We start from the raw sequence: 26821 nt of genomic DNA, 5'->3' as shown, positions 1-26821 counted from the left end.
TTGAAGTGTCTCTTCCAGAGACTCAAACCAAAATGCTGCTGCAGCCGTGACAGGCGCAATACATGCAAGAGGTTGCAATATAAAACCTTGTTGAACAAACATTTTCTTAAGGTAACCCTCTAATTTCTTATCCATTGGATCTGAAAAAGCACAGCTATCCTCCACCGGGATAGTGGTACGCTTAGCTAAAGTAGAAACTGCTCCCTCCACCTTAGGGACCGTTTGCCATAAGTCCCGTGTGGTGGCGTCTATTGGAAACATTTTTCTAAATATCGGAGGAGGTGAGAACGGCACACCGGGCCTATCCCACTCCGTAGTAACAATTTCAGTAAGTCTCTTAGGTATAGGAAAAACATCAGTACTCGCCGGTACCGCAAAATATTTATCCAACCTACACATTTTCTCTGGTATTGCAACTGTGTTACAATCATTCAGAGCCGCTAACACCTCCCCTAGTAATACACGGAGGTTTTCCAGCTTAAATTTAAAATTTGAAATATCTGAATCCAGTCTGTTTGGATCAGAACCGTCACCCACAGAATGAAGCTCTCCGTCCTCATGTTCTGCCACCTGTGACGCAGTGTCTGACATGGCCCTAATATTATCAGCGCACTCTGTTCTCACCCCAGAGTGATCACGCTTGCCTCTAAGTTCTGGTAATTTAGCCAAAACTTCAGTCATAACAGTAGCCATATCCTGTAATGTGATTTGAAATGGCCGCCCAGATGTACTCGGCGCTACAATATCACGCACCTCCCGGGGCGGGAGATGCAGGTACTGACACATGAGGCGAGTTAGTCGGCATAACTCTCCCCTCGTTGTTAGGTGAAATATGTTCAGTTTGTACAGATTGACTTTTATTTAAAGTAACATCAATACAATTAGTACTTAAATTTCTATTGGGCTCCACTTTGGCATTAGCACATATAGCACATGTATCTTCCTCTGAATCAGACATGTTTAACACACTAGCAATAAACTAGCAACTTGGAAATGCTTTTCAAGTAATTTACAATAATATGAAAATGAACTGTGCCTATAAGAAGCACAGAAAAAATTATGACAGTTGAAAATAAATAAGTTATAGCATCAAATCTTTGTAAGAAATATACAATTTTAGCAAAGGATTGTTCCCATTAGCAAAGGATAACTAACCCTGACAGCAGAAAAAAATACACAAATAAACGTTTTTTATCACAGTCAACTACAACCTTCACAGCTCTGCTGTGAATGATTACCTCCCTCAAAACAAGCTTTGGAGATCCCTGAGTTCTGTAGAGATGAACCGGATCATGCAGGAAGAAAATGAACTTCTGACTGAGTTTTTTGATGCGTAGTAAAAGCGCCAAAAATGGCCCCTCCCCCTTACACATAACAGTGAGAGAGATCAGTAAACTGCTTTAATTTAAACAAAACTATTGCCAAGTGGAAAAAATAGTGCCCAAAACATTTTTTCACCCAGTACCTCAGAGAAATAAACGATTTTACATGCCAGCAAAAAAACGTTTAACCTCAATAAATTAATTGTTATTTAAAACCTATTGCAAGTCCCTGCAAAATAGGTTAAGTCTATGCATACAGTATAAATCCAGTGAAGTACCATTCCCCAGAATACTGAAGTGTAAAATATACATACATGACAGCCTGATACCAGCTACATCTACTGCATTTAAGGCTGAGTTTACATTATAACGGTATGGCAGGATTTTCTCATCAATTCCATGTCAGAAAATAATAAACTGCTACATACCTCTTTGCAGATTAATCTGCCCGCTGTCCCCTGATCTGAAGTTTACCTCTCCTCAGATGGCCGAGAAACAGCAATATGATCTTAACTACTCCGGCTAAAATCATAGAAAAAACTCAGGTAGATTCTTCTTCAAATTCTACCAGAGAATGAATAACACACTCCGGTGCTATTATAAAATAACAAACTTTTGATTGAAGGTAATAAACTAATTAAAATCACCACAGTCCTCTCACACATCCTATCTATTCGTTGGGTGCAAGAGAATGACTGGGGGTGACGTAGAGGGGAGGAGCTATATAGCAGCTCTGCTGGGTGAATCCTCTTGCACTTCCTGTAGGGGAGGAGATAATATCCCAGAAGTAATGATGACCGGTGGACTGACCACACTTAACAGGAGAAATTAGCACTTACCTTGAATGCTGCGCGACAGCATGGCAGTCCAGCAGGTTTTCAGAGGACCTCTCCCTCCCATAGCCCTGTGGACAAAGATCAGCCTGAGTTGAAAATGCTTAGGCTATCTGGAATAGGGCAGCAAATAAATATAGGAGACGCAGTGAGAATTATGTCCCACCAGTTCCTATTGCTTTAAAGCCACCAAATGCTTCTATTTTGACTGCAGAGACTGATTTGGGCTAGGCTACACCCCAGAACAAAGCAGCACTCACAGGCACTACAATAAAAATAATAAACACTTGATTGAAGAATCTTTACTAACACCTCACTTTGCCATCTCCTATCTAACACAGGTAAAGAGAATGACTGGAGTGGGAGGGAAGGGAGGAGCTATATATACAGCTCTGCTGTGGTGCTCTTTACCTCCTCCTGCTGACCAGGAGGCGTAATCCCACAAGTAAGGATGAAATCCGTGGACTCGTCGTATCTTGAAAAATGAAATAACAATACAAATAAATGTGAAACAAAATTTGAACTCAAAGTTCATTTAAAACAGTGGAAGGATAAAAGAACCCTCAAGGAACGGATATATCCTTCCACCATTTTGAATGATAATAGAAGTAAATTGGAAAGTTTTTGTTAAAACTATGCTCTGTTTGAATCATGAAAGAAAACGTTTGGGTGTCATTGCAATGGATAATAAACACCTTGAGATTTTTATATAAAATGTTTAGTTACACATAATGAAACAACCTTGAGATATATATTCATCATTTATTTTGTCCCTTGTTATGTAATTTAGCTCTGAAAAGTAAACATTTTCTTATTCGTAGTAGAAGTAGTAGTACACCCTGCTGACTACTCAAGGCCAACTCTGCTATGTATCTGTCCATAATTGTTTTTATCAGATAACTGCACTTTATACCAACTTTATGACAGTGACTAGCTTTGTTGTCATATTGGCTCCTCCAAATAAGGCAAATTGTGGGTGGAGTTTAGCTGTTGCTTTGAAAACATTAAGACTTGGATGATACATTATTCTATAGCAGCACAACAGAAAACAAATTATGCTTACCTGATAATTTCATTTCCATCTGTGGGAGGAGAGTCCACGGCTTCATTCATTACTTGTGGGAATTAAGAATCTGGTCACCAGGAGGAGGCAAAGACACCCCAGCCAAAGGCTTAAATAACTCCCCCACTTCCCTCATCCCCCAGTCATTCTGCCAAGGGAACAAGGAACAGTGGGAGAAATATCAGGGTATAAATGGTGCCAGAAGAACAAAAATAAATTTAAGTCCGCCCATCAGAGAAATGGGCGTGAGGCGGAAGCCATGGACTCTCCACCCACAGATGTAAAAGAAATTATCAGGTAAGCATAATTTATGTTTTCCATTTTAATGGGAGGAGAGACCACAGCTTCATTCATTACTTGTGGGAAACAAATACCCAAGCTCTAGAGGACACAAAGAAAAAAAATGGGAGGGCTAAAGGAGGTGGGACCCTAAACTGAGGGCACCACAGCCTGAAAAGCTTTTCTCCCAAAAGCCGCTTCTGCCGAAGCAGACATTGAATTTGTAAAATTAAGCAAAGGTATGAAAGGAGGACCAAGTAGCCGCCTTACAAATCTGCACCATAGAGGCCTCATTCTTAAAGGCCCATGAAGAAGCCACAGCCCTAGTTGAGTTAGCCGTAATCCTCTGAGGAGGCTTATGTCCCGCTGGCCAAGTGCTTCCCCGAATACACCACAAATAAGGACGAAGTCTGTCTACATTGCTTTGTGGCCTGAAGATAGAATTTCAAGGCTTGAACCACATCCAAATTATGAAGTAACCTTTCCTTTGAAGAAAAAGGGTTAGGACACAAGGAAGGAACTACTATCATCTGATTGATGTTACGATTCGACACAACCTTGGGAAGAAATCCCAACCCAGTGTGAAGAACAGCCTTGTTGGCGTGAAAAACCAGGTAAGGAGGCTCACATTGCAAGGACATCAACTCAGAGAGTGTGCTTGCCGATGCAATAGCCAATAGGAATAGAACCTTCCAGGAAAGAATGCATAGGCTCAAACGGAGCCCTCTGCAAAATCTTAAGAACCAAGTTTAAGCTCCAAGGGGGAGCAGAATTTCTAAAAAGACAGGCCTGATCCTAGACAGCGCCTAAACAAAGGACTGAATATCCGGAAGCTCCGCAAGCTTCTTGTGTAACAGTACAGATAAAGTCAAAATCTGTCCCCTTAAGGAACTGGCAGCAAGTCCCTTCTCCAACCCATCCTATAGGAAGGACAGAATCCTAGATACCCTAACCTTATGCCAGGGATATCCAGGTTCCTCACACCAGAACCAGTAAGTCCTCCACACCTTATGATAGATGCGTCGAGTGACTGGTTTCCTGGCTTGAATGAGAGTATTAATCACTCTTTTAGAAAACCTCTCTTGGCTAGTAATAAGCGTTCAATATCCACGCAGATTTTGATGTAGAAAGGGACCCTAAACCAGCAGATCTCTGCGACAAGGTAACCTCCATGGAGGAGACGACATCCCCACCAAATCCGCAAACCCCATCCTCCGCGGCCACGACGGAGCAATTAGAAAAGCTTGCTTCTGCTTTATGCGGGCCACTACTCGAGGTGGAGTCTGGACGCCATGAGATCTATCTCCGGCGTCCCCCATCTGATGCAGAACTCCGCATACTCCTAGGGATGGAAAGAGCATTCCCCCGGATGAAACTATTGTCTGCTGAGAATATCCGCTACCCAATTGTCCACACCCGGAATGTGGATCACTGATAGCGAACAGTTGTGGGTCTCCGCCCATTCCAGAATCCAGGATACTTCCCTCATGGCTAGGGAGCATCTCGTTCCCCCCCTGATGGTTGATGTAAGCCATCGAGGTAATGTTGTCCGACTGGAATCTGATGAATCGGGATGACCCCAGAAGGGGCCAAGCCCTCAGAGCGTTGAAGATTGCTTGAAGTTCCAGAATATTTATCGGGAGAAGCGACTCCTCTCAAGTCAACCTACCATGTGCCTTCCTGGCACCCTAAACAGCTCCCCATCCTGACAGACTTGCGTCCATGGACACAAGAAAGATATCCCCTGGGAAAGTTGGTCCGGACAGATCCACCAAGAGAGGGTTTTCCTTGTTCGGTTGTCCAGAGAGATCAGTTGGGATAGAACCGAGTGATCGCTGTTCCATTGTCTCAACATGCACAACTGAAGAGGACGAAGATGGAACCTGGCGTATGGAAGCAAATCTATGCTGGATACCATGACCCCAACCACCTCCATACACCACAGATGGCCTTGAGGAGGTTTGAAGGGCAAGACAGCTGGACGCAATCTAGCAACGTCTCTGATCTGTCAGGAAAATCTTCATGGATATGGAATCTATTATCATGCCCAAAAATTCCACTCTGTTGCGGAACTCTTTCCTTCGTTTATCTTCCATCCATGAGATCGAAGAAGAGCCCTCGAATGATCCTCTGCAAGATGGATACTGGACCAGGATGTCATCCAGATAAGGTGCCACTGCAATACCTCTGGCTCTCACCACCGAGAGCAATGCTCCCAGAACCCTCGTAAAGACTCTTAGGGCAGTCGCCAGGCCAAACAGTAGGGCCACAAATTGGAAGTGTCATCCAGAAAGGCAAATCTTAGGAACCTGAAGTGATCCTTGTGGATTGGCATGTGAATGTAAGCATCCTTCATATCTATTGTAGCCATAAACTGTCCCTCTTGAACTAGGGGCAGAATAGACCTGATCGTCTCCATCTTGAACAATGGGACAGACAAACTTGTTTAGGCACTTTAGGTCTAGAATCAGACGAATTGTGCCCTCCTTCTTTGGGACCACGAAGAGGTTTGAATAATACCCCAGACCTCTTTCTGCCAGAGGTACTGGTACGATTACCCCGAGAGAGAAGAGATCCCTTACGCATTCCAGAAAGGAGTCTCTCTTCTCTGGTCTTCAAGATAGGTTTTACAGGAGGAATCTGCCACTAGGCGGATGAGTCTTGAACCCTATCCTGTAACCCTGGGCGATGACCTCCAGAACGTCTCTCATCCAGGCCTCCACAAAAAGAGATAGTCTGCCCCCTACGCGATCCAGAGACGGATCGGTGGCCGCCCCTTCATGCCGATTTTGTCTCTGCAGGCTTTTTGCTCTGCTTGGCCTTGTTCCAAGATTGAGCTGGCTTTCAAGATCCTTTGGACTGCTCGGTTTTCGCGGCAGGTTGCTGGCATTGGGACTTGTCCGAACGAAAGGGACGAAAAGTAGACCCCTTAGGTTTATTTTTCTTATCCTGCGGTAGGAAAGCACCCTTGCCTCCCGTGACCAGGGATATAATAGAGTCCAGGTCCAGACTGAAAAGGGAGGGATAGTAATCTAGACTTGGAAGTCATGTCAGCAAACCACAACTTCAACCACAGAGCCCTACGGGCTAGAACAGAAAAACCTGATGTCTTGGCATTCAGGCGAATAATCTGCATATTTGCATCACAGATGAATGAATTAGCTACCCTTAAGGCCTTAATTCGTTCCTGTATCTCTTTGAGGGGAGTCTCCACCTCGACTATAGCCCCAACCACCGCCGCTGCCGGTTGAAAAATGAACCCTGTGAGCTGAAACATCTTTCTCAACATGGATTCCAATTTTTTATCCATGGGTTCCTTGAACAAAGAACTATATTCGAGCGGAATAGTTGTGCGCTTAGCGAGCGTGGAGATAGCACCATCTACCTTAAGAATGGCCCCCCACAGCTCAAACTGAGAGTCCTGAACAGGAAACAGTTTTTTTAAAATAAGTGGAGGGAGAAAAAGGACGAGCCAAGTTTCTCCCATTCGTTCTTAATAATATTAGCCAGCTTAACGAGGACCGGGAAGGTTTGAGGCACCACCCTGTCCTTGTAAACCCTATGTAGCTTAGGGATTGAACGTTCCTCCGGTAGTTTTATTTCCAGAACCTCTAACGTAGCAAGCACCTCTTTCAACAGAAAGTGCAAATGCTCCATCTTAAACTTAAAGTCTGGCTCATCTGCAGTTGGAAGACTAGATGTCGCTGATTCCGACCCAGAAAAAGCATCCTCCGAAGAGTCGGAGTCATCCTCATCAGCAAATAATTTATCAGAGACATCCAAAAGAGTAGACGACCCCTGGGACAGATAGCTATGTTTCACCTTTCTCTTGCGCTTAGCAGGGAGAGAGAAGGCATTGAAGGCCACAGAGACTGCCGTTTGTAACTGCTTATGAAAATCTGGCGGCCAAAGGGCCCCTCCCGCAGGAGGATTAGTAGTGCCCTGGGGAGCTGCATGTGTAATCTGAGATGAATGTAGGGAACACACCTCACGGGACGGAGAACCCTCAGAGGTGGACAGCTCAGTTGTACTAAATATCTTATTCTTTTAGATATTACAGTATTATAAAAGCATGTGGATCCACCGGAACCTCCTCAAAATAAACACAGGAATTAGATTTGGTTAAAGAGGGAGTACCCTCTAACATATTAGAGTCCTCCATAGCTTGCACTTTTATTACGGACTAGACAGAATTAAACGGCACCTTTATACCCCAATAACCGGGGCACTCACCACCACCTATGAGCTGACCACAGAGAAAACGCTTTGTCTCCTGCAACCGCCGATTAAGAGGAAGTTAAGAGGCAACACCGGGTCACATGGAGTGCCATGCAGGACCACCCCTGCACTAACGAGAAAACACGCCAAAAAAGGCTGCGTCATATCTCTCTAAGGAAACCTGACTGTTCACACACTGACAGAGCCACATCTCACACGTCGCAGCATAAAACACAGTAAATAATATTATGCATAAATCCACCCCCCCGTTCAATAATCGCCTTTTCAGAGGATATTAACCCTTGATTCTATACAGATAAAAGGAGACGCACTGTGACCCTGTCTTCTTGCGTTATCAAATGAGTAAAAATGAAATGATCTTACCAGAATCTATGCCATGGAACAGGAACAAGGCCTTTCAAGTGTGACAGGGTAGCAGCATCGCTCCTGACAGACTTGAGTGCAGAAAGCAGGCAGTGAAACTCGTCAACGTTTATTGAGCTTTTAATCTTAGTCGGGATGGTTTTGCAGAAAGACTCTCCCTGCATCTCCGGACTCTAACTTTCACCCAAGCTCTCACTGAGAGGCTGACAGGACTACTAAAAACTCCAGTCCCATTCCGAAGAGTACTACCCTCCATAAGAGAGTACTCCGAATCTTCCAACACTTCTCTGCCAACCTCCTGTGACGAAAGGCAAAGAATGACTGGGGGATGAGGGAAGTGGAAGAGGTATTTAAGCCTTTGGCTGGGGTGTCTTTGCCTCATCCTGGTGGCCAGTTTCTTAATTCCCACAAGTAATGAATGAAGCTGTGGACTCTACTCCCATTAGGATGGAAATGTCTTATAATTACAAGGTGTTTACTGCCCCTTTAAGAAGTAGGGCAATAATAGCTCAACAAGACCCAATAGCTCTTTAGCATGAAGAAGGCAACTTTTTATTTAATACAAATCATCAGCTCTTTATTTTTCTGATATTGTATTATATATATATATATATATATATATATATATATATATATATATATATATATATATATATATCAACAGTAGTCTCAATTGTAAATCTCTGGGTATACGTGGAATTTAAACACTGTTGAGTGTAAATATTTACATTTCTCTGGAAAAAATATATATTTTTTGTTTCTTAAAAAGAATATCTTAACCTGATGGTTCCAGCAAACGTATAACAGATATAGATTATTGCTACTTATTTACACGTTCTTTTGCAAAACACAGAAATCTAAATCTTAAAATATGGATAATTATGAAAGAAGACAGAAGCATGCGTATACATTGATGAGTGCATATATCACAAATAAAATACCTTCAATAATTTCCCAGTTCTGAACGCAAGCTTTTCAAGGAAATCTTCTGCATCTTGCCATGTATCTATTTTGTAAGTTTTGCTGATATACTCAGGCTTGGCTCTCTCAAGAACAGCAGGAATATGATCTTCTGGAGTTTTGATCTTTTCAACTTGAACCTAGAACAAAATGCAAACAGAGACTAATAAAAAATGAGGAAAGCAGTGGTTGCATTTTACAATTTATTTTTTACATATTTTTGAAAACCAACATAGAAACTTTAAGAAAAAAAAATATAACATTTATAAATAACAAAAGTATATTCCAGTAGACCAAAACATATGGCATGCATTCCCATAAATATATGTAAAATAGTTGTAGGCACACAGTGAAAACATAATTTATGTAAGAACTTACCTGATAAATTCATTTCTTTCATATTAGCAAGAGTCCATGAGCTAGTGACGTATGGGATATACATTCCTACCAGGAGGGGCAAAGTTTCCCAAACCTCAAAATGCCTATAAATACACCCCTCACCACACCCACAATTCAGTTTAACGAATAGCCAAGAAGTGGGGTGATAAAAAAGTGCGAAAGCATATAAAATAAGGAATTGGAATAATTGTGCTTTATACAAAAAAATAATAACCACCACAAAAAAGGGCGGGTCTCATGGACTCTTGCTAATATGAAAGAAATGAATTTATCAGGTAAGTTCTTACATAAATTATGTTTTCTTTCATGTAATTAGCAAGAGTCCATGAGCTAGTGACGTATGGGATAATGATTACCCAAGATGTGGATCTTTCCACACAAGAGTCACTAGAGAGGGAGGGATAAAATAAAGACAGCCAATTCCTGCTGAAAATAATCCACACCCAAAATAAAGTTTAATGAAAAACAGAAGCAGAAGATTCAAACTGAAACCGCTGCCTGAAGTACTTTTCTACCAAAAACTGCTTCAGAAGAAGAAAATACATCAAAATGGTAGAATTTAGTAAAAGTATGCAAAGAGGACCAAGTTGCTGCTTTGCAAATCTGATCAACCGAAGCTTCATTCCTAAACGCCCAGGAAGTAGAAACTGACCTAGTAGAATGAGCTGTAATCCTCTGAGGCGGAGTTTTACCCGACTCAACATATGCAAGATGAATTAAAGATTTCAACCAAGATGCCAAAGAAATGGCAGAAGCTTTCTGGCCTTTTCTAGCACCGGAAAAAATAACAAATAGACTAGAAGTCCTTCGGAAAGACTTAGTAGCTTCAACATAATATTTCAAAGCTCTAACAACATCCAAAGAATGCAATGATTTCTCCTTAGAATTCTTAGGATTAGGACATAATGAAGGAACCACAATTTCTCTACTAATGTTGTTGGAATTCACAACTTTAGGTAAAAATTCAAAAGAAGTTCGCAACACCGCGTTATCCTGATGAAAAATCAGAAAAGGAGACTCACAAGAAAGAGCAGATAATTCAGAAACTCTTCTGGCAGAAGAGATGGCCAAAAGGAACAAAACTTTCCAAGAAAGTAATTTAATGTCCAATGAATGCATAGGTTCATAGGGAGGAGCTTGAAGAGCTCCCAGAACCAAAATCAAACTCCAAGGAGGAGAAATTGACTTAATGACAGGTTTTATACGAACCAAAGCTTGTACAAAACAATGAATATCAGGAAGAGTAGCAATCTTTCTGTGAAAAAGAACAGAAAGAGCAGAGATTTGTCCCTTCAAGGAACTTGCAGACAAACCCTTATCTAAACCATCCTGAAGAAACTGTAAAATTCTCGGTATTCTAAAAGAATGCCAAGAAAAATGATAAGAAAGACACCAAGAAATATAAGTCTTCCAGACTCTATAATATATCTCTCTAGATACAGATTTACGAGCCTGTAACATAGTATTAATCACAGAGTCAGAGAAACCTCTTTGACCAAGAATCAAGCGATCAATCTCCATACCTTTAAATTTAAGGATTTCAGATCCTGATGGAAAAAAGGACCTTGTGACAGAAGGTCTGGTCTTAACGGAAGAGTCCACGGTTGGCAAGAGGCCATCCGGACAAGATCCGCATACCAAAACCTGTGAGGCCATGCCGGAGCTACCAGCAGAACAAACGAGCATTCCCTCAGAATCTTGGAGATTATTCTTGGAAGAAGAACTAGAGGCGGAAAGATATAGGCAGGATGATACTTCCAAGGAAGTGATAATGCATCCACTGCCTCCGCCTGAGGATCCCGGGATCTGGACAGATATCTGGGAAGCTTCTTGTTTAGATGAGACGCCATCAGATCTATTTCTGGAAGTTCCCACATTTGAACAATCTGAAGAAATACCTCTGGGTGAAGAGACCATTCGCCCGGATGCAACGTTTGGCGACTGAGATAATCCGCTTCCCAATTGTCTACACCTGGGATATGAACCGCAGAAATTAGACAGGAGCTGGATTCCGCCCAAACCAAAATTCGAGATACTTCTTTCATAGCCAGAGGACTGAGTCCCTCCTTGATGATTGATGTATGCCACAGTTGTGACATTGTCTGAAAACAAATGAACGATTCTCTCTTCAGAAGAGGCCAAAACTGAAGAGCTCTGAAAATTGCACGGAGTTCCAAAATATTGATCGGTAATCTCACCTCCTGAGATTCCCAAACTCCTTGTGCCGTCAGAGATCCCCACACAGCTCCCCAACCTGTGAGACTTGCATCTGTTGAAATTACAGTCCAGGTCGGAAGCACAAAAGAAGCCCCCTGAATTAAACGATGGTGATCTGTCCACCACATTAGAGAGTGTCGAACAATCGGTTTTAAAGATATTAATTGAGAAATCTTTGTGTAATCCCTGCACCATTGATTCAGCATACAGAGCTGAAGAGGTCGCATGTGAAAACGAGCAAAGGGGATCGCGTCCGATGCAGCAGTCATAAGACCTAGAATTTCCATGCATAAGGCTACCGAAGGGAATGATTGTGACTGAAGGTTTCGACAAGCTGCAATCAATTTTAGACGTCTCTTGTCTGTTAAAGACAGAGTCATGGACACTGAATCTATCTGGGAACCCAGAAAGGTTACCCTTGTCTGAGGAATCAAAGAACTTTTTGGTAAATTGATCCTCCAACCATGATCTTGAAGAAACAACACAAGTCGATTCGTATGAGATTCTGCTAAATGTAAAGACTGAGCAAGTACCAAGATATCGTCCAAATAAGGAAATACCACAATACCCTGTTCTCTGATTACAGACAGAAGGGCACCGAGAACCTTTGTAAAAATTCTTGGAGCTGTAGCTAGGCCAAACGGCAGAGCCACAAACTGGTAATGCTTGTCCAGAAAAGAGAATCTCAGGAACTGATAATGATCTGGATGAATCTGAATATGCATCCTGTAAATCTATTGTGGACATATAATTCCCTTGCTGAACAAAAGGCAAGATAGTCCTTACAGTTACCATCTTGAACGTTGGTATCCTTACATAACGATTCAATATTTTTAGATCCAGAACTGGTCTGAAGGAATTCTCCTTCTTTGGTACAATGAAGAGATTTGAATAAAACCCCATCCCCTGTTCCGGAACTGGAACTGGCATAATTACTCCAGCCAACTCTAGATCTGAAACACAATTCAGAAATGCTTGAGCTTTCACTGGATTTACTGGGACACGGGAAAGAAAAAATCTCTTTGCAGGAGGTCTCATCTTGAAACCAATTCTGTACCCTTCTGAAACAATGTTCTGAATCCAAAGATTGTGAACAGAATTGATCCAAATTTCTTTGAAAAAACGTAACCTGCCCCCTACCAGCTGAGCTGGAATGAGGGCCGCACCTTCATGAGGACTTAGAAGCAGGCTTTACCTTTCTAGCAGGCTTGGATTTATTCCAGACTGGAGATGGTTTCCAAACTGAAACTGCTCCTGAGGATGAAGGATTAGGCTTTTGTTCTTTGTTGAAACGAAAGGAACGAAAACTATTATTAGCCCTGTTTTTACCTTTAGATTTTTTATTCTGTGGTAAAAAAGTTCCTTTCCCACCAGTAACAGTTGAGATAATAATAATAATTTGTTACCCTGGAAAGAAATGGAAAGTAGAGTTGATTTAGAAGCCATATCAGCATTCCAAGTCTTAAGCCATAAAGCTCTTCTAGCTAAAATAGCTAGAGACATAAACCTGACATCAACTCTGATAATATCAAAAATGGCATCACAGATAAAATTATTAGCATGCTGAAGAAGAATAATAATATCATGAGAATCATGATCTGTTACTTGTTGCGCTAAAGTTTCCAACCAAAAAGTTGAAGCTGCAGCAACATCAGCCAAAGATATAGCAGGTCTAAGAAGATTACCTGAACACAGATAAGCTTTTCTTAGAAAGGATTCAATTTTCCTATCTAAAGGATCCTTAAACGAAGTACCATCTGACGTAGGAATAGTAGTACGTTTAGCAAGGGTAGAAATAGCCCCATCAACTTTAGGGATTTTGTCCCAAAATTCTAATCCGTCAGACGGCACAGGATATAATTGCTTAAAACGTTTAGAAGGAGTAAATGAATTACCCAATTTATCCCATTCTTTGGAAATTACTGCAGAAATAGCATTAGGAACAGGAAAAACTTCTGGAATAACCACAGGAGATTTAAATACCTTATCCAAACGTTTAGAATTAGTATCAAGAGGACCAGAATCCTCTATTTCTAAAGCAATTAGTACTTCTTTAAGTAAAGAACGAATAAATTCCATTTTAAATAAATATGAAGATTTATCAGCATCAATCTCTGAGACAGAATCCTCTGAACCAGAAGAGTCATCAGAATCAGAATGATGATGTTCATTTAAAAATTCATCTGTAGGGAGAGAAGTTTTAAAAGATTTTTTACGTTTACTAGAAGGAGAAATAACAGACATAGCCTTCTTTATGGATTCAGAAACAAAATCTCTTATGTTATCAGGAACATTCTGCACCTTAGATGTTGAAGGAACTGCAACAGACAATGGTACTTTACTAAAGGAAATATTATCTGCATTAACAAGTTTGTCATGACAATTAATACAAACAACAGCCGGAGGAATAGCAACCAAAAGATTACAGCAGATACACTTAGCTTTGGTAGATCCAGCACTAGAAAGCGATTTTCCTGTAGTATCTTCTGACTCAGATGCAACGTGAGACATCTTGCAATATGTAAGAGAAAAAACAACAACATATAAAGCAAAATTGATCAAATTCCTTAAATGACAGTTTCAGGAATGGGAAAAAATGCCAAAGAACAAGCTTCTAGCAACCAGAAGCAATGAAAAATGAGACTTAAATAATGTGGAGACAAAAGCGACGCCCATATTTTTTAGCGCCAAATAAGACGCCCACATTATTTGGCGCCTAAATGCTTTTGGCGCCAAAAATGACGCCACATCCGGAACGCCGACACTTTTGGCGCAAAATAACGTCAAAAAATGACGCAACTTCCGGCGACACGTATGACGCCGGAAACGGAAAAGATTTTTTTGCGCCAAAAAAGTCAGCGCCAAGAATGACGCAATAAAATGAAGCATTTTCAGCCCCCGCGAGCCTAACAGCCCACAGGGAAAAAGAGTCAAATTTTTGAAGGTAAGAAAAAATGATTAATTCAAATGCATTATCCCAAATATGAAACTGACTGTCTGAAAATAAGGAATGTTGAACATTCTGAGTCAAGGCAAATAAATGTTTGAATACATATATTTAGAACTTTATAAACAAAGTGCCCAACCATAGCTTAGAGTGTCACAGAAAATAAGATTTACTTACCCCAGGACACTCATCTACATGTTTGTAGAAAGCCAAACCAGTACTGAAACGAGAATCAGCAGAGGTAATGGTATATATAAGAGTATATCGTCGATCTGAAAAGGGAGGTAAGAGATGAATCTCTACGACCGATAACAGAGAACCTATGAAATAGACCCCGTAGAAGGAGATCACTGCATTCAAATAGGCAATACTCTCCTCACATCCCTCTGACATTCACTGCACGCTGAGAGGAAAACCGGGCTCCAACTTGCTGCGGAGCGCATATCAACGTAGAATCTAGCACAAACTTACTTCACCACCTCCATCGGAGGCAAAGTTTGTAAAACTCAATTGTGGGTGTGGTGAGGGGTGTATTTATAGGCATTTTGAGGTTTGGGAAACTTTGCCCCTCCTGGTAGGAATGTATATCCCATACGTCACTAGCTCATGGACTCTTGCTAATTACATGAAAGAAATAGAAGCACAGCAGCCACATTTAACTCCTTAACGACCAGGCACTTCAGACAAAAACTTCCCAAAAGACCAGAACATTTTTAGCATTTTTACTGTCACTACATTTAAACAGAAAGAGACTTTTTGAGGGAGATCACAGCAGGGTATAGCACGGCACTGGATGTTAAGGGGTTAAATGAGCAATAAAGTCAAAATGTTCAGCAGTGATGGCAAACCTTGGCACTCCAGACCTTTCAAAACTACATTACCCATAATGCTTAGGCACTCTGCAGTCCAGTTAAGCATCATGGGTAATGTAATTCTGAAACATCTGGAGGGCCAAGGTTATCCATCACTTATATAGAGCATACAATTTTAAACAACTTTTTAATCTACTTCTGTTATCAAAATGTGCTTTGTTTTCTCTGCATCCATTGTTGATAAGTAAACCAAGGTAGGCTCAGGGGCTGCAAAACACAACATAGATGAAATCATCATATGAGCCAATGACAAGAGGCATATATGTGACCATCAATCACCAGCTAGCTCAAGTACTCCTTTGCTTCTCCTGAGCCTAACTAGTTATGCTTTCCAACGGATATCAAGAAAACAAAGCAAACATGATAATACAAGTAAATTGCAAAGTTGTTTTTTTTTTAAATTGCATGCACTTTCTAAAACGGTTTAAATAATTTTGACTTTAACTTTACTGTCCATTTAAATTGTCAATGTGTCATTTATCTTTATTCTAATTGGTAAATCTAGATCTAGACAGTAAAAGATGAGAAAACAAGGCATGGAAGTAACACAGGCCAATAAAATACACCAGACCAAATAAAAATATGCCACGTGTAAAAACATAATTTATGCTTACCTGATAAATTCCTTTCTTCTGTTGTGTGATCAGTCCACGGGTCATCATTACTTCTGGGATATTAGCTGCTCCCCTACAGGAAGTGCAAGAGGATTCACCCAGCAGAGTTGCCATATAGCTCCTCCCCTCTACGTCACCTCCAGTCATTCGACCAAGGACCAACGAGAAAGGAGAAGCCAAGGGTGTAGTGGTGACTGGAGTATAATTTAAAGGATATTTAACTGCCTTAAAACAGGGCGGGCCGTGGACTGATCACACAACAGAAGAAAGGAATTTATCAGGTAAGCATAAATTATGTTTTCTTCTGTTATGTGTGATCAGTCCACGGGTCATCATTACTTCTGGGATACCAATACCAAAGCAAAAGTACACGGATGACGGGAGGGATAGGCAGGCTCATTATACAGAAGGAACCACTGCCTGAAGAACCTTTCTCCCAAAAATAGCCTCCGAAGAAGCAAAAGTGTCAAATTTGTAAAATTTGGAAAAAGTATGAAGCGAAGACCAAGTTGCAGCCTTGCAAATCTGTTCAACAGAGGCCTCATTCTTAAAGGCCCAAGTGGAAGCCACAGCTCTAGTAGAATGAGCTGTAATTCTTTCAGGAGGCTGCTGTCCAGCAGTCTCATAGGCTAAACGAATTATGCTACGAAGCCAGAAGGAGAGAGAGGTAGCCGAAGCCTTATGACCTCTCCTCTGACCAGAGTACACGACAAACAGGGAAGACGTTTGTCGAAAATCCTTAGTTGCCTGCAAGTAGAACTTGAGGGCACGAACTACATCCAGATTGTGTAGAAGACGTTCCTTCTTTGAAGAAGGATTTGGACACAAGGATGGAACAACAATCTCTTGATTGATATTCCTGTTAGTGACTACCTTAGGTAAGAACCCAGGTTTAGTACGCAGAACTACCTTGTCTGAGTGAAAAATCAGATAAGGAGAATCACAATGTAAGGCTGATAACTCAGAGACTCTTCGAGCCGAGGAAATAGCCATTAAAAACAGAACTTTCCAAGATAACAATTTTATATCAATGGAATGAAGGGGTTCAAACGGAACACCCTGTAAAACGTTAAGAACTAAGTTTAAACTCCATGGCGGAGCAACAGTTTTAAACACAGGCTTGATCCTAGCTAAAGCCTGACAAAAGGCCTGGACGTCTGGATTTTCTGACAGACGCCTGTGTAACAAGATGGACAGAGCTGAGATCTGTCCCTTTAATGAGCTAGCCGATAAACCCTTTTCTAAACCTTCTTGTAGAAAGGACAATATCCTAGGAATCCTAACCTTACTCCAGGAGTAACCTTTGGATTCGCACCAGTATAGGTATTTACGCCATATCTTATGGTAAATCCTTCTGGTAACAGGCTTCCTAGCCTGTATCAGGGTATCAATAACCGACTCAGAAAAACCACGTTTTGATAAAATCAAGCGTTCAATTTCCAAGCAGTCAGCTTCAGAGAAGTTAGATTTTGATGTTTGAATGGACCCTGTATCAGAAGGTCCTGTCTTAGAGGTAGAGACCAAGGCGGACAGGATGACATGTCCACTAGATCTGCATACCAAGTCCTGCGTGGCCATGCAGGCGCTATTAGAATCACTGATGCTCTCTCCTGTTTGATTTTGGCAATCAATCGAGGAAGCAGTGGGAAGGGTGGAAACACATAAGCCATCCCGAAGTTCCAAGGTGCTGTCAAAGCATCTATCAGAACCGCTCCCGGATCCCTGGATCTGGACCCGTAGCGAGGAAGTTTGGCGTTCTGGCGAGACGCCATGAGATCTATCTCTGGTTTGCCCCAACGTCGAAGTATTTGGGCAAAGACCTCCGGATGAAGTTCCCACTCCCCCGGATGAAAAGTCTGGCGACTCAAGAAATCCGCCTCCCAGTTCTCCACTCCCGGGATGTGGATTGCTGACAGGTGGCAAGAGTGAGACTCTGCCCAGCGAATTATCTTTGATACTTCCATCATTGCTAGGGAGCTTCTTGTCCCTCCTTGATGGTTGATGTAAGCTACAGTCGTGATGTTGTCCGACTGAAACCTGATGAACCCCCGAGTTTTTAACTGGGGCCAAGCCAGAAGGGCATTGAGAACTGCTCTTAATTCCAGAATGTTTATTGGCAGGAGACTTTCCTCCTGATTCCATTGTCCCTGAGCCTTCAGAGAATTCCAGACAGCGCCCCAACCTAGTAGGCTGGCGTCTGTTGTTACAATTGTCCAGTCCGGCCTGCTGAATGGCATCCCCCTGGACAGATGTGGCCGAGAAAGCCACCATAGAAGAGAGTTTCTGGTCTCTTGATCCAGATTCAGAGTAGGGGACAAGTCTGAGTAATCCCCATTCCACTGACTCAGCATGCACAATTGCAGCGGTCTGAGATGTAGACGTGCAAAGGGTACTATGTCCATTGCTGCTACCATTAAGCCGATCACCTCCATGCATTGAGCTACTGACGGGAGTTGAATGGAATGAAGGACACGGCATGCATTTAGAAGCTTTGTTAATCTGTCTTCTGTCAGATAAATCTTCATTTCTACAGAATCTATAAGAGTCCCCAAGAATGGAACTCTTGTGAGAGGAAAAAGAGAACTCTTCTTTTCGTTCACTTTCCATCCATGCGACCTTAGAAATGCCAGAACTAACTCTGTATGAGACTTGGCAGTTTGAAAGCTTGAAGCTTGTATCAGAATGTCGTCTAGGTACGGAGCTACCGAAATTCCTCGCGGTCTTAGTACCGCCAGAAGGGCACCCAGAACCTTTGTGAAGATTCTTGGAGCCGTAGCCAATCCGAATGGAAGAGCTACAAACTGGTAATGCCTGTCTAGAAAGGCAAACCTTAGATACCGGTAAAGATCTTTGTGAATCGGTATGTGAAGGTAAGCATCCTTTAAATCCACTGTGGTCATGTACTGACCCTTTTGGATCATGGGCAAGATTGTCCGAATAGTTTCCATTTTGAACGATGGAACTCTTAGGAATTTGTTTAGGATCTTTAAATCCAAGATTGGCCTGAAAGTTCCCTCTTTTTTGGGAACCACAAACAGGTTTGAGTAAAACCCTTGTCCTTGTTCCGACCGCGGAACCGGATGGATCACTCCCATTAATAACAGATCTTGTACACAGCGTAGAAACGCTTCTTTCTTTATCTGGTTTGTTGACAACCTTGACAGATGAAATCTCCCTCTTGGGGGAGAGAATTTGAAGTCTAGAAGGTATCCCTGAGATATGATCTCTAGCGCCCAGGGATCCTGAACATCTCTTGCCCAAGCCTGGGCGAAGAGAGAGAGTCTGCCCCCCACTAGATCCGGTCCCGGATCGGGGGCCCTCGGTTCATGCTGTCTTTGGGGCAGCAGCAGGTTTCCTGGCCTGCTTGCCCTTGTTCCAGGACTGGTTAGGTTTCCAGCCTTGTCTGTAACGAGCAACAGCTCCTTCCTGTTTTGGTGCAGTGGAAGTTGATGCTGCTCCTGCTTTGAAATTCCGAAAGGGACGAAAATTAGACTGTCTAGCCTTAGCTTTGGCTTTGTCTTGAGGTAGGGCGTGGCCCTTACCTCCTGTAATGTCAGCGATAATTTCTTTCAAACCGGGCCCAAATAAAGTTTGCCCCTTGAAAGGTATATTAAGTAATTTGGACTTAGAAGTTACATCAGCTGACCAGGATTTTAGCCACAGCGCCCTACGTGCCTGAATGGCGAATCCTGAATTCTTAGCCGTAAGTTTGGTTAAATGTACTACGGCCTCCGAAATGAATGAATTAGCTAGTTTAAGGACTCTAAGCCTGTCCGTAATGTCGTCCAGCGTAGCTGAACTAAGGTTCTCTTCCAGAGACTCAATCCAAAATGCTGCTGCAGCCGTAATCGGCGCGATGCATGCAAGGGGTTGCAATATAAAACCTTGTTGAACAAACATTTTCTTAAGGTAACCCTCTAATTTTTTATCCATTGGATCTGAAAAAGCACAGCTATCCTCCACCGGGATAGTGGTACGCTTAGCTAAAGTAGAAACTGCTCCCTCCACCTTAGGGACCGTTTGCCATAAGTCCCGTGTGGTGGCATCTATTGGAAACATCTTTCTAAATATTGGAGGGGGTGAGAACGGCACACCGGGTCTATCCCACTCCTTAGTAACAATTTCAGTTAGTCTCTTAGGTATAGGAAAAACGTCAGTACTCGCCGGTACCGCAAAGTATTTATCCAACCTACACAATTTCTCTGGTATTGCAACAGTGTTACAATCATTAAGAGTCGCTAAAACCTCCCCTAGTAATACACGGAGGTTCTCCAATTTAAATTTAAAATTTGAAATATCTGAATCCAATCTGTTTGGATCAGAACCATCACCCACAGAATGAAGCTCTCCGTCCTCATGCTCTGCAAGCTGTGACGCAGTATCAGACATGGCCCTAGTATTATCAGCGCACTCTGTTCTCACCCCAGAGTGATCACGCTTGCCTCTTAGTTCTGGTAATTTAGCCAAAACTTCAGTCATAACAGTAGCCATATCTTGTAATGTTATCTGTAATGGCCGCCCAGATGTACTAGGCGCCATAATATCACGCACCTCCCGGGCGGGAGATGCAGGTACTGACACGTGAGGCGAGTTAGTCGGCATAACTCTCCCCTCGCTGTTTGGTGAAATTTGTTCAATTTGTACAGATTGGCTTTTATTTAAAGTAGCATCAATACAGTTAGTACATAAATTTCTATTGGGCTCCACCTTGGCATTGGAACAAATGACACAGATATCTTCCTCTGAATCAGACATGTTTAACACACTAGCAATAAACTTGCAACTTGGTTACAATCTTATTTAACAAAAACGTACTGTGCCTCAAAGAAGCACTAAATGATTAAATGACAGTTGAAATAATGAACTGAAAGACAGTTATAGCATCAATCCTTAAAAACAACACAACTTTTAGCAAAGGTTTGTTCCCATTAGTAAAGTAACAATAATTAAATTTGAAACATAAAAATTACAGAGCAACGTTTTTAATCACAGTCAATATATAAGTCTCACAGCTCTGCTGAGAGAATCTACCTCCCTCCAAAGAAGTTTGAAGACCCCTGAGTTCTGTTAGAGATGAACCGGATCATGCAGGAAATACAAGAGTAACTGACTGGAAATTTTTGATGCGTAGCAAAGAGCGCCAAAAACGGCCCCTCCCCCTCACACACAGCAGTGAGAGAGAAACGAAACTGTCACAATTAAAACAAGCAACTGCCAAGTGGAAAAATAATGCCCAAATATTTATTCACTCAGTACCTCAGAAAATGCAAACGATTCTACATTCCAGCAAAAACGTTTAACATAATAAATACCTATTAAAAGGTTTAATGTACTTTTAACAGAGTAATTCCGGTGAAATACCATCCCCAGAATACTGAAGTGTAGAATATACATACATGTCATTATAACGGTATGGCAGGATTTTCTCATCAATTCCATTCAGAAAATAAAAACTGCTACATACCTCAATGCAGATTCATCTGCCCGCTGTCCCCTGATCTGAAGCTTTTACCTCCCTCAGATGGCCGAGAAACAGCAATATGATCTTAACTACTCCGGTTAAAATCATAGTAAAAACTCTGGTAGATTCTTCTTCAAACTCTGCCAGAGAGGCAATAACACGCTCCGGTGCTATTGTAAAATAACAAACTTTTGATTGAAGTTATAAAAACTAAGTATAATCACCATAGTCCTCTCACACATCCTATCTAGTCTTTGGGTGCAAGAGAATGACTGGGGGTGACGTAGAGGGGAGGAGCTATATGGCAACTCTGCTGGGTGAATCCTCTTGCACTTCCTGTAGGGGAGCAGCTAATATCCCAGAAGTAATGATGACCCGTGGACTGATCACACATAACAGAAGAAATGTTACATGCATTTGAAATGATATTTATATCAATCCATGTAAACACAATGCACTGACTTTCAGCACTCCTGACATACCATATTTTGAAAAGTTTCATTTTGTTCTGCAGTTCCTTTCAATATAAAACATTTGGATGAATACATAATATTTCAATATATATTTTAAATTTAATACTCACCACACCCTTCAACACAATGTCCGTTTCAGAGTCTCCAGATGGATACACTACTCCAGGACAGTCTATGAGGAAAATCCGACGCATAAGGGTGATATATTGCCATACCTAACAGACACAAAAAGACTAAAGCTTAAAAGGGACATAAAACAAGTTGAGATAAAGACAAAATATAATAATATGAACTTTAATTACTTTAACTGCAAATGTATACTGCAGTTCCTCGTCATTAACCCTTTCTTTTTAGTTTCTGAATTTTAAAGCTCTAACTCCCTCCACACATTTCCTTCTATGGCTGTATCTAAATCTATTGTTGTTTTGGTAGAATGCAAAAGTCCATAGGGATTATTTACTGGAGCATGCCTAGAAGCTGTGAACTCAGTTGAAATAAAATGCCTGTTTCTAAACACTTATAAGGGGGGTGGAGTTGGCTGCTCCAGGCAGCTTAGCTATGCAATTCATTTTTCTTTATTTTAAAAATTTAAAAATACTTGCCAGCAATTTTTAAACATTTTTTTTTATGCAAACTATTTTTAATTAATTAGCCCTTTTAGGAAATGTACAGATCTCAGCCTGTTTTATGTCCCTTTAAATGTCAGCATATTTTAATAAAACACTAACACTGCCTCTAGAGTGACCAAAAACACAAAAAAAGTACACAACAAAATAGTAATAAACATGTTCTCACCATTTAGTGGTTAAGAATACTACTTCATGCCTGTATAATTATATTATTATCGTGAAGGACACCATTACCTGGGTTGGATACCTAAGAGTTTTATCCTTGATATTGCTAACTGGGATACAGCAGCATAAGCATATACTGTATGTCCATATGACCATTATACTAACTGCAAGAAAATATCTACATTCTAAAAAGTTATTCATTAAACAGTCAGTATTTTTTTAAAAGGAACATACACATTTTTGTAACAGAAAAAAGGTTTACTTATGCATAGTAACTTCGTAATATACTTGCATCGTTATTTTTTCACCCATTACACATAATTTAACTTCAAAAATTGTATTTTATCCAGTGAGAATTGAAAGTAGATTATTTAAAATTCATAAGCTAAACTATGCTGCATTATACATAGTTTGATCAGTGTAGTAGCTAATTTAACCTGTCCTTAATTAGTTTAGCAGAGATGATGTGTGGCTAACAAAAGAGCACTTAATTATTTTAAAATATAATTTTTTATGCAGACCTTATGTAATGTAGTGCCTAATGACATGAATACATATATACATTTATGTCCCTTTAAAGAACAACTGAAAAAAACCTTATGCATGTTTGAAATAGTTGTTGTATAACAATTGTGAAAACAAGAGAAATCCAAATTGGTGTCAGATTAAAAGGGACATGAAACATAAAATTGTTCTTTAAATGATTCAGATAAAACTTGCAATTTTAAGCAACTTTCTAATTTACTCCTATTATCCATTTTCTTTGTTTTCATGCATAAAAAAAACAGGATTGTTAGCTTAAGAGTCTGTCCATTTTTGGTTCAGCACCTGAGTAGCACTTGCTGATTGGTGGCTAAATGTAGCAAACCAATCCGCAAGCTCTACCCAGGTGCTGAACCAAAAATGGGCTGGCTTACATTTCTGCTTTTTCAAATAAAAACAGCAAGAGAACAAAGAAAAATTGATACTAGGCGTAAATTAGAAAATTGCTCAAAATCACGTTCTCTCTGAATCATGAAAGAAAAAAAAATTGGGTTTAGGATCCCTTTAATTCTTTTGTCACAAATTTTATGAGAGAGGGGAGAGAAGAGGAGAGAATAGAAAAGAAAAGGAAAGATGATGAGATATTCAAATAAATAAATATCCGCACTTAAAATAAAATTTGAAGCTTTTCATGATTGGTAGCTGGTATATTTAATTGAAAACCAATTCACACCAATTATGTTCAGGTGTGTGTTATTAAGCTTTGCATTCTTGTAAGCAGGATGAAATAGGACTAGTGGTAAAGCCAGCTAGCAGTCACAAAATTGGTTCTAAGAGCATTAGATTATCACATATACATTGGACACAACTGGCGATGCTTTATAGTAGACCTTTTGTAGCTTGGGTATATTGTAATCCCTTTTAAGGCTTCTTAAAAATGTTCTACCCTCACTTAAATTAATGCTTCATAAACATGTTTCCAAAATAAAAATAAAAACTTTTCTACATGAAAATTGGTTTATTATTGCATAAGAAGTTACCTTTGTTTCACCTGCGATTGGGGCCACATTACAGACTTTTTTAGATCGTAGAGTGTTTATAACAGAACTCTTGCCCACATTTGGATATCCAATAAATCCTACGCAGATCTGTTTTTTGTCTGTGTGCAACTATCCAATAAAAAACATGTTACAATTCAAGCCAACAATGAAAAAGTACTGTTAACATTAAAGGCGTTACATTTTTAAGCCAATAACTTACGGTTTTTCTGTATTAATTCTTGCATTTTTGCAAGGAGAGACCAGCAGGGGTTCAACCAATGTACTCATAAATCAAATATTTAAATACAATAAAGTTTTTTTTTAAAAAAAATTTGGTGCTGTATTGGTCTCAACGAAAATCTATCCCTTAGCAGACTGTGCTAACATTTTGTGGACAGACATTGATGGAGCAAGGTAGTGACCAATATCTCAGCAGGGGGGGTTCTAATATGAACATCAACACTTAAAAAGGTTAGATTATAAAAGCTTCTATCATAAACTGATCACCAAATAAAACATAGCTTCAACTTACTGTACCTTCCCAAACTGTCTTAAAAGCTGAATGAAAGCTCCTTTTCCAAATGGATTAGTAAGGCTGGAGTGAAAAGCTAGTGTTGGATAATCCTGAGACAGACAGGCAACCCATCGTTTCTACAAAATAAAATTATACAATTAATGAGGAACCAGATCCTGACATTTCCTGCTCAATTTATAAAATGTAAACGTCTATTATAGTAAAAAAAAAAAAAACATGCAAGTTATTTCTGCATAATGAATGTTTCATGTTGACCTTATCGTCTCTTTAAATTTAAATGAATATATTTATCTGGTAATTATGCGGTTATACAATAAAAAGTAATAACTTGATAACACAATAAGAAAGTCCACACCAATAGGTTACATCAGCTTATTCCAAAGCAGAGTGCATATCCAGGCCCCTTCACTCAAGGGCTACTGTAAATATACAGAATTCAAGCACAAAACATGATAAAGCACTGTACAGGTGGCCCTCGTTTTACAACGGTTCAATTTACACCGTTTCAGAATAAAAAAACAACCTTTGTTTCCAGTCATTTGACTGCTATTGAAAAGCATTGAGAAGAAGTGCATTTATTAAAATAGCCAGTAGGTGGAGCTGTCCGCTTGTGTTGCAGCAAAGCCAAGCAAGCTGAAATTAATCAGTTTAACCAGACCTGAGCTATCAAGCAGATTTCAAAGGAACAAGATCTTCCTGTCTATAAATCAGTCCAGATTGGAATGCATAGAAAGAACTGTTTGCAGAAAAATGCAAGTGAAGTCTGTGTTGTGTGATTATTTTATTAGGTTTATAATGTTGTTTAGCAAATGTTTTTGTTCATTTAACTTAGTTTAATTATATATTCTGTGTTGTGTGATTATTTTATTAGGTTTATAATGCTGTTTAGCATTTAAAGTCTTCATTTCAAAGCTTTAAAAATGATATATTAGGTGTTACTTATGACAATTTTGAGAGGGGCCTGGAACCTAACTCCCTCACTTCCCATTGACTTACATTATAAACTGGGTTTCAATTTACAACGGTTTCGATTTACAACCATTCCTTCCTTCTGGAACCTAACCCCGGCGTAAACTGAGGGCTACCTGTATTTCATAGATAACTACAAAGTAACAAACCGGAGATTACTTCTTTGTTTTATTGTGTTTTATTTGTAAAGTAAGTTTCCAAATTATGTAATGAAGGATAAATGAGTAGTGGTAACAAATTAACACGGATTCCTAGTAATAAGAAAAAGAGACAGAAAACAGACTGAACAAACCAAATTCAAAAGGCCCAGCTCTTAAGAGCTTACTAAGCTTTATGGTGATTACAAAATATATTGTAGATACTTTGTATCCAAATGGATTGATTATATTTGCTCTAAAAAGCATGACTGAGTGAACATGGAAATGAATTGTGTTAACGCCACATGCATCAGTAGGAGCTAGCTGGCTACACGCGTCTCTTGTCATTGTCTCACCAGATATTTTCAGCTAAGTCCTAGTAGTGCATTAATGTTTTGGTGCTGACAGAGCATTTTATTACTGCACTATTGTTTGAATTTAACATTTTTTTTGCCATTTTATTTCCTTTTAACTTTAATAAGTGGGTAAGGAAAGCAAGAGATTCTTAGGAGCAGAGGAGTGTGTTAAACGTAATAAATACTTAGTATGTAACTTACTTGAAGTTGTATTTTGCAACTAACTAAATCATTATAGTGACAAATGAGAAAATGTTAAAACATAAATTAATTAATTGCAATTACTAATATTTAATATAATTTAATCATTTTAGTAATTGCAATCAATTAAAAAGTTATGTTTTAACATTTTCTCATTGTCACTATTTCCTTTTAATGTCTTTATCCCCTTCTTAAAGCGACATGCAAGAGTTTTAAGCTCTGATATTTTCCATCCTTGGGAGGATCAAAGCCAGAATATGTGAC

The 26821-nt window shown here is 40.2% G+C and overlaps 1 protein-coding gene across 2 annotated transcripts in view; it reads right to left on the bottom strand.

The window, feature by feature from the left end:
* Positions 1–26821, bottom strand: part of GNL2 (G protein nucleolar 2) — a 190746-nt gene that overhangs the window by 111214 nt on the left and 52711 nt on the right. For both annotated transcript variants that reach the window (XM_053707147.1, XM_053707148.1), the window contains exons 8-11: positions 24897–25010; positions 24360–24488; positions 22153–22257; positions 9041–9199 (exon numbers count right to left, since the gene is read on the bottom strand). In XM_053707147.1, the coding sequence (XP_053563122.1) occupies positions 9041–9199; positions 22153–22257; positions 24360–24488; positions 24897–25010 (507 nt within the window). The remainder of the gene's footprint in view (positions 1–9040; positions 9200–22152; positions 22258–24359; positions 24489–24896; positions 25011–26821) is intronic.

Source organism: Bombina bombina, chromosome 3 (genome assembly GCF_027579735.1).
Source record: "Bombina bombina isolate aBomBom1 chromosome 3, aBomBom1.pri, whole genome shotgun sequence".
Taxonomy (NCBI): domain Eukaryota; kingdom Metazoa; phylum Chordata; class Amphibia; order Anura; family Bombinatoridae; genus Bombina; species Bombina bombina.
The sequence above is the reverse complement of the archived record's forward strand: the minus strand, read 5'-3'. Positions and strand labels throughout refer to the sequence as shown.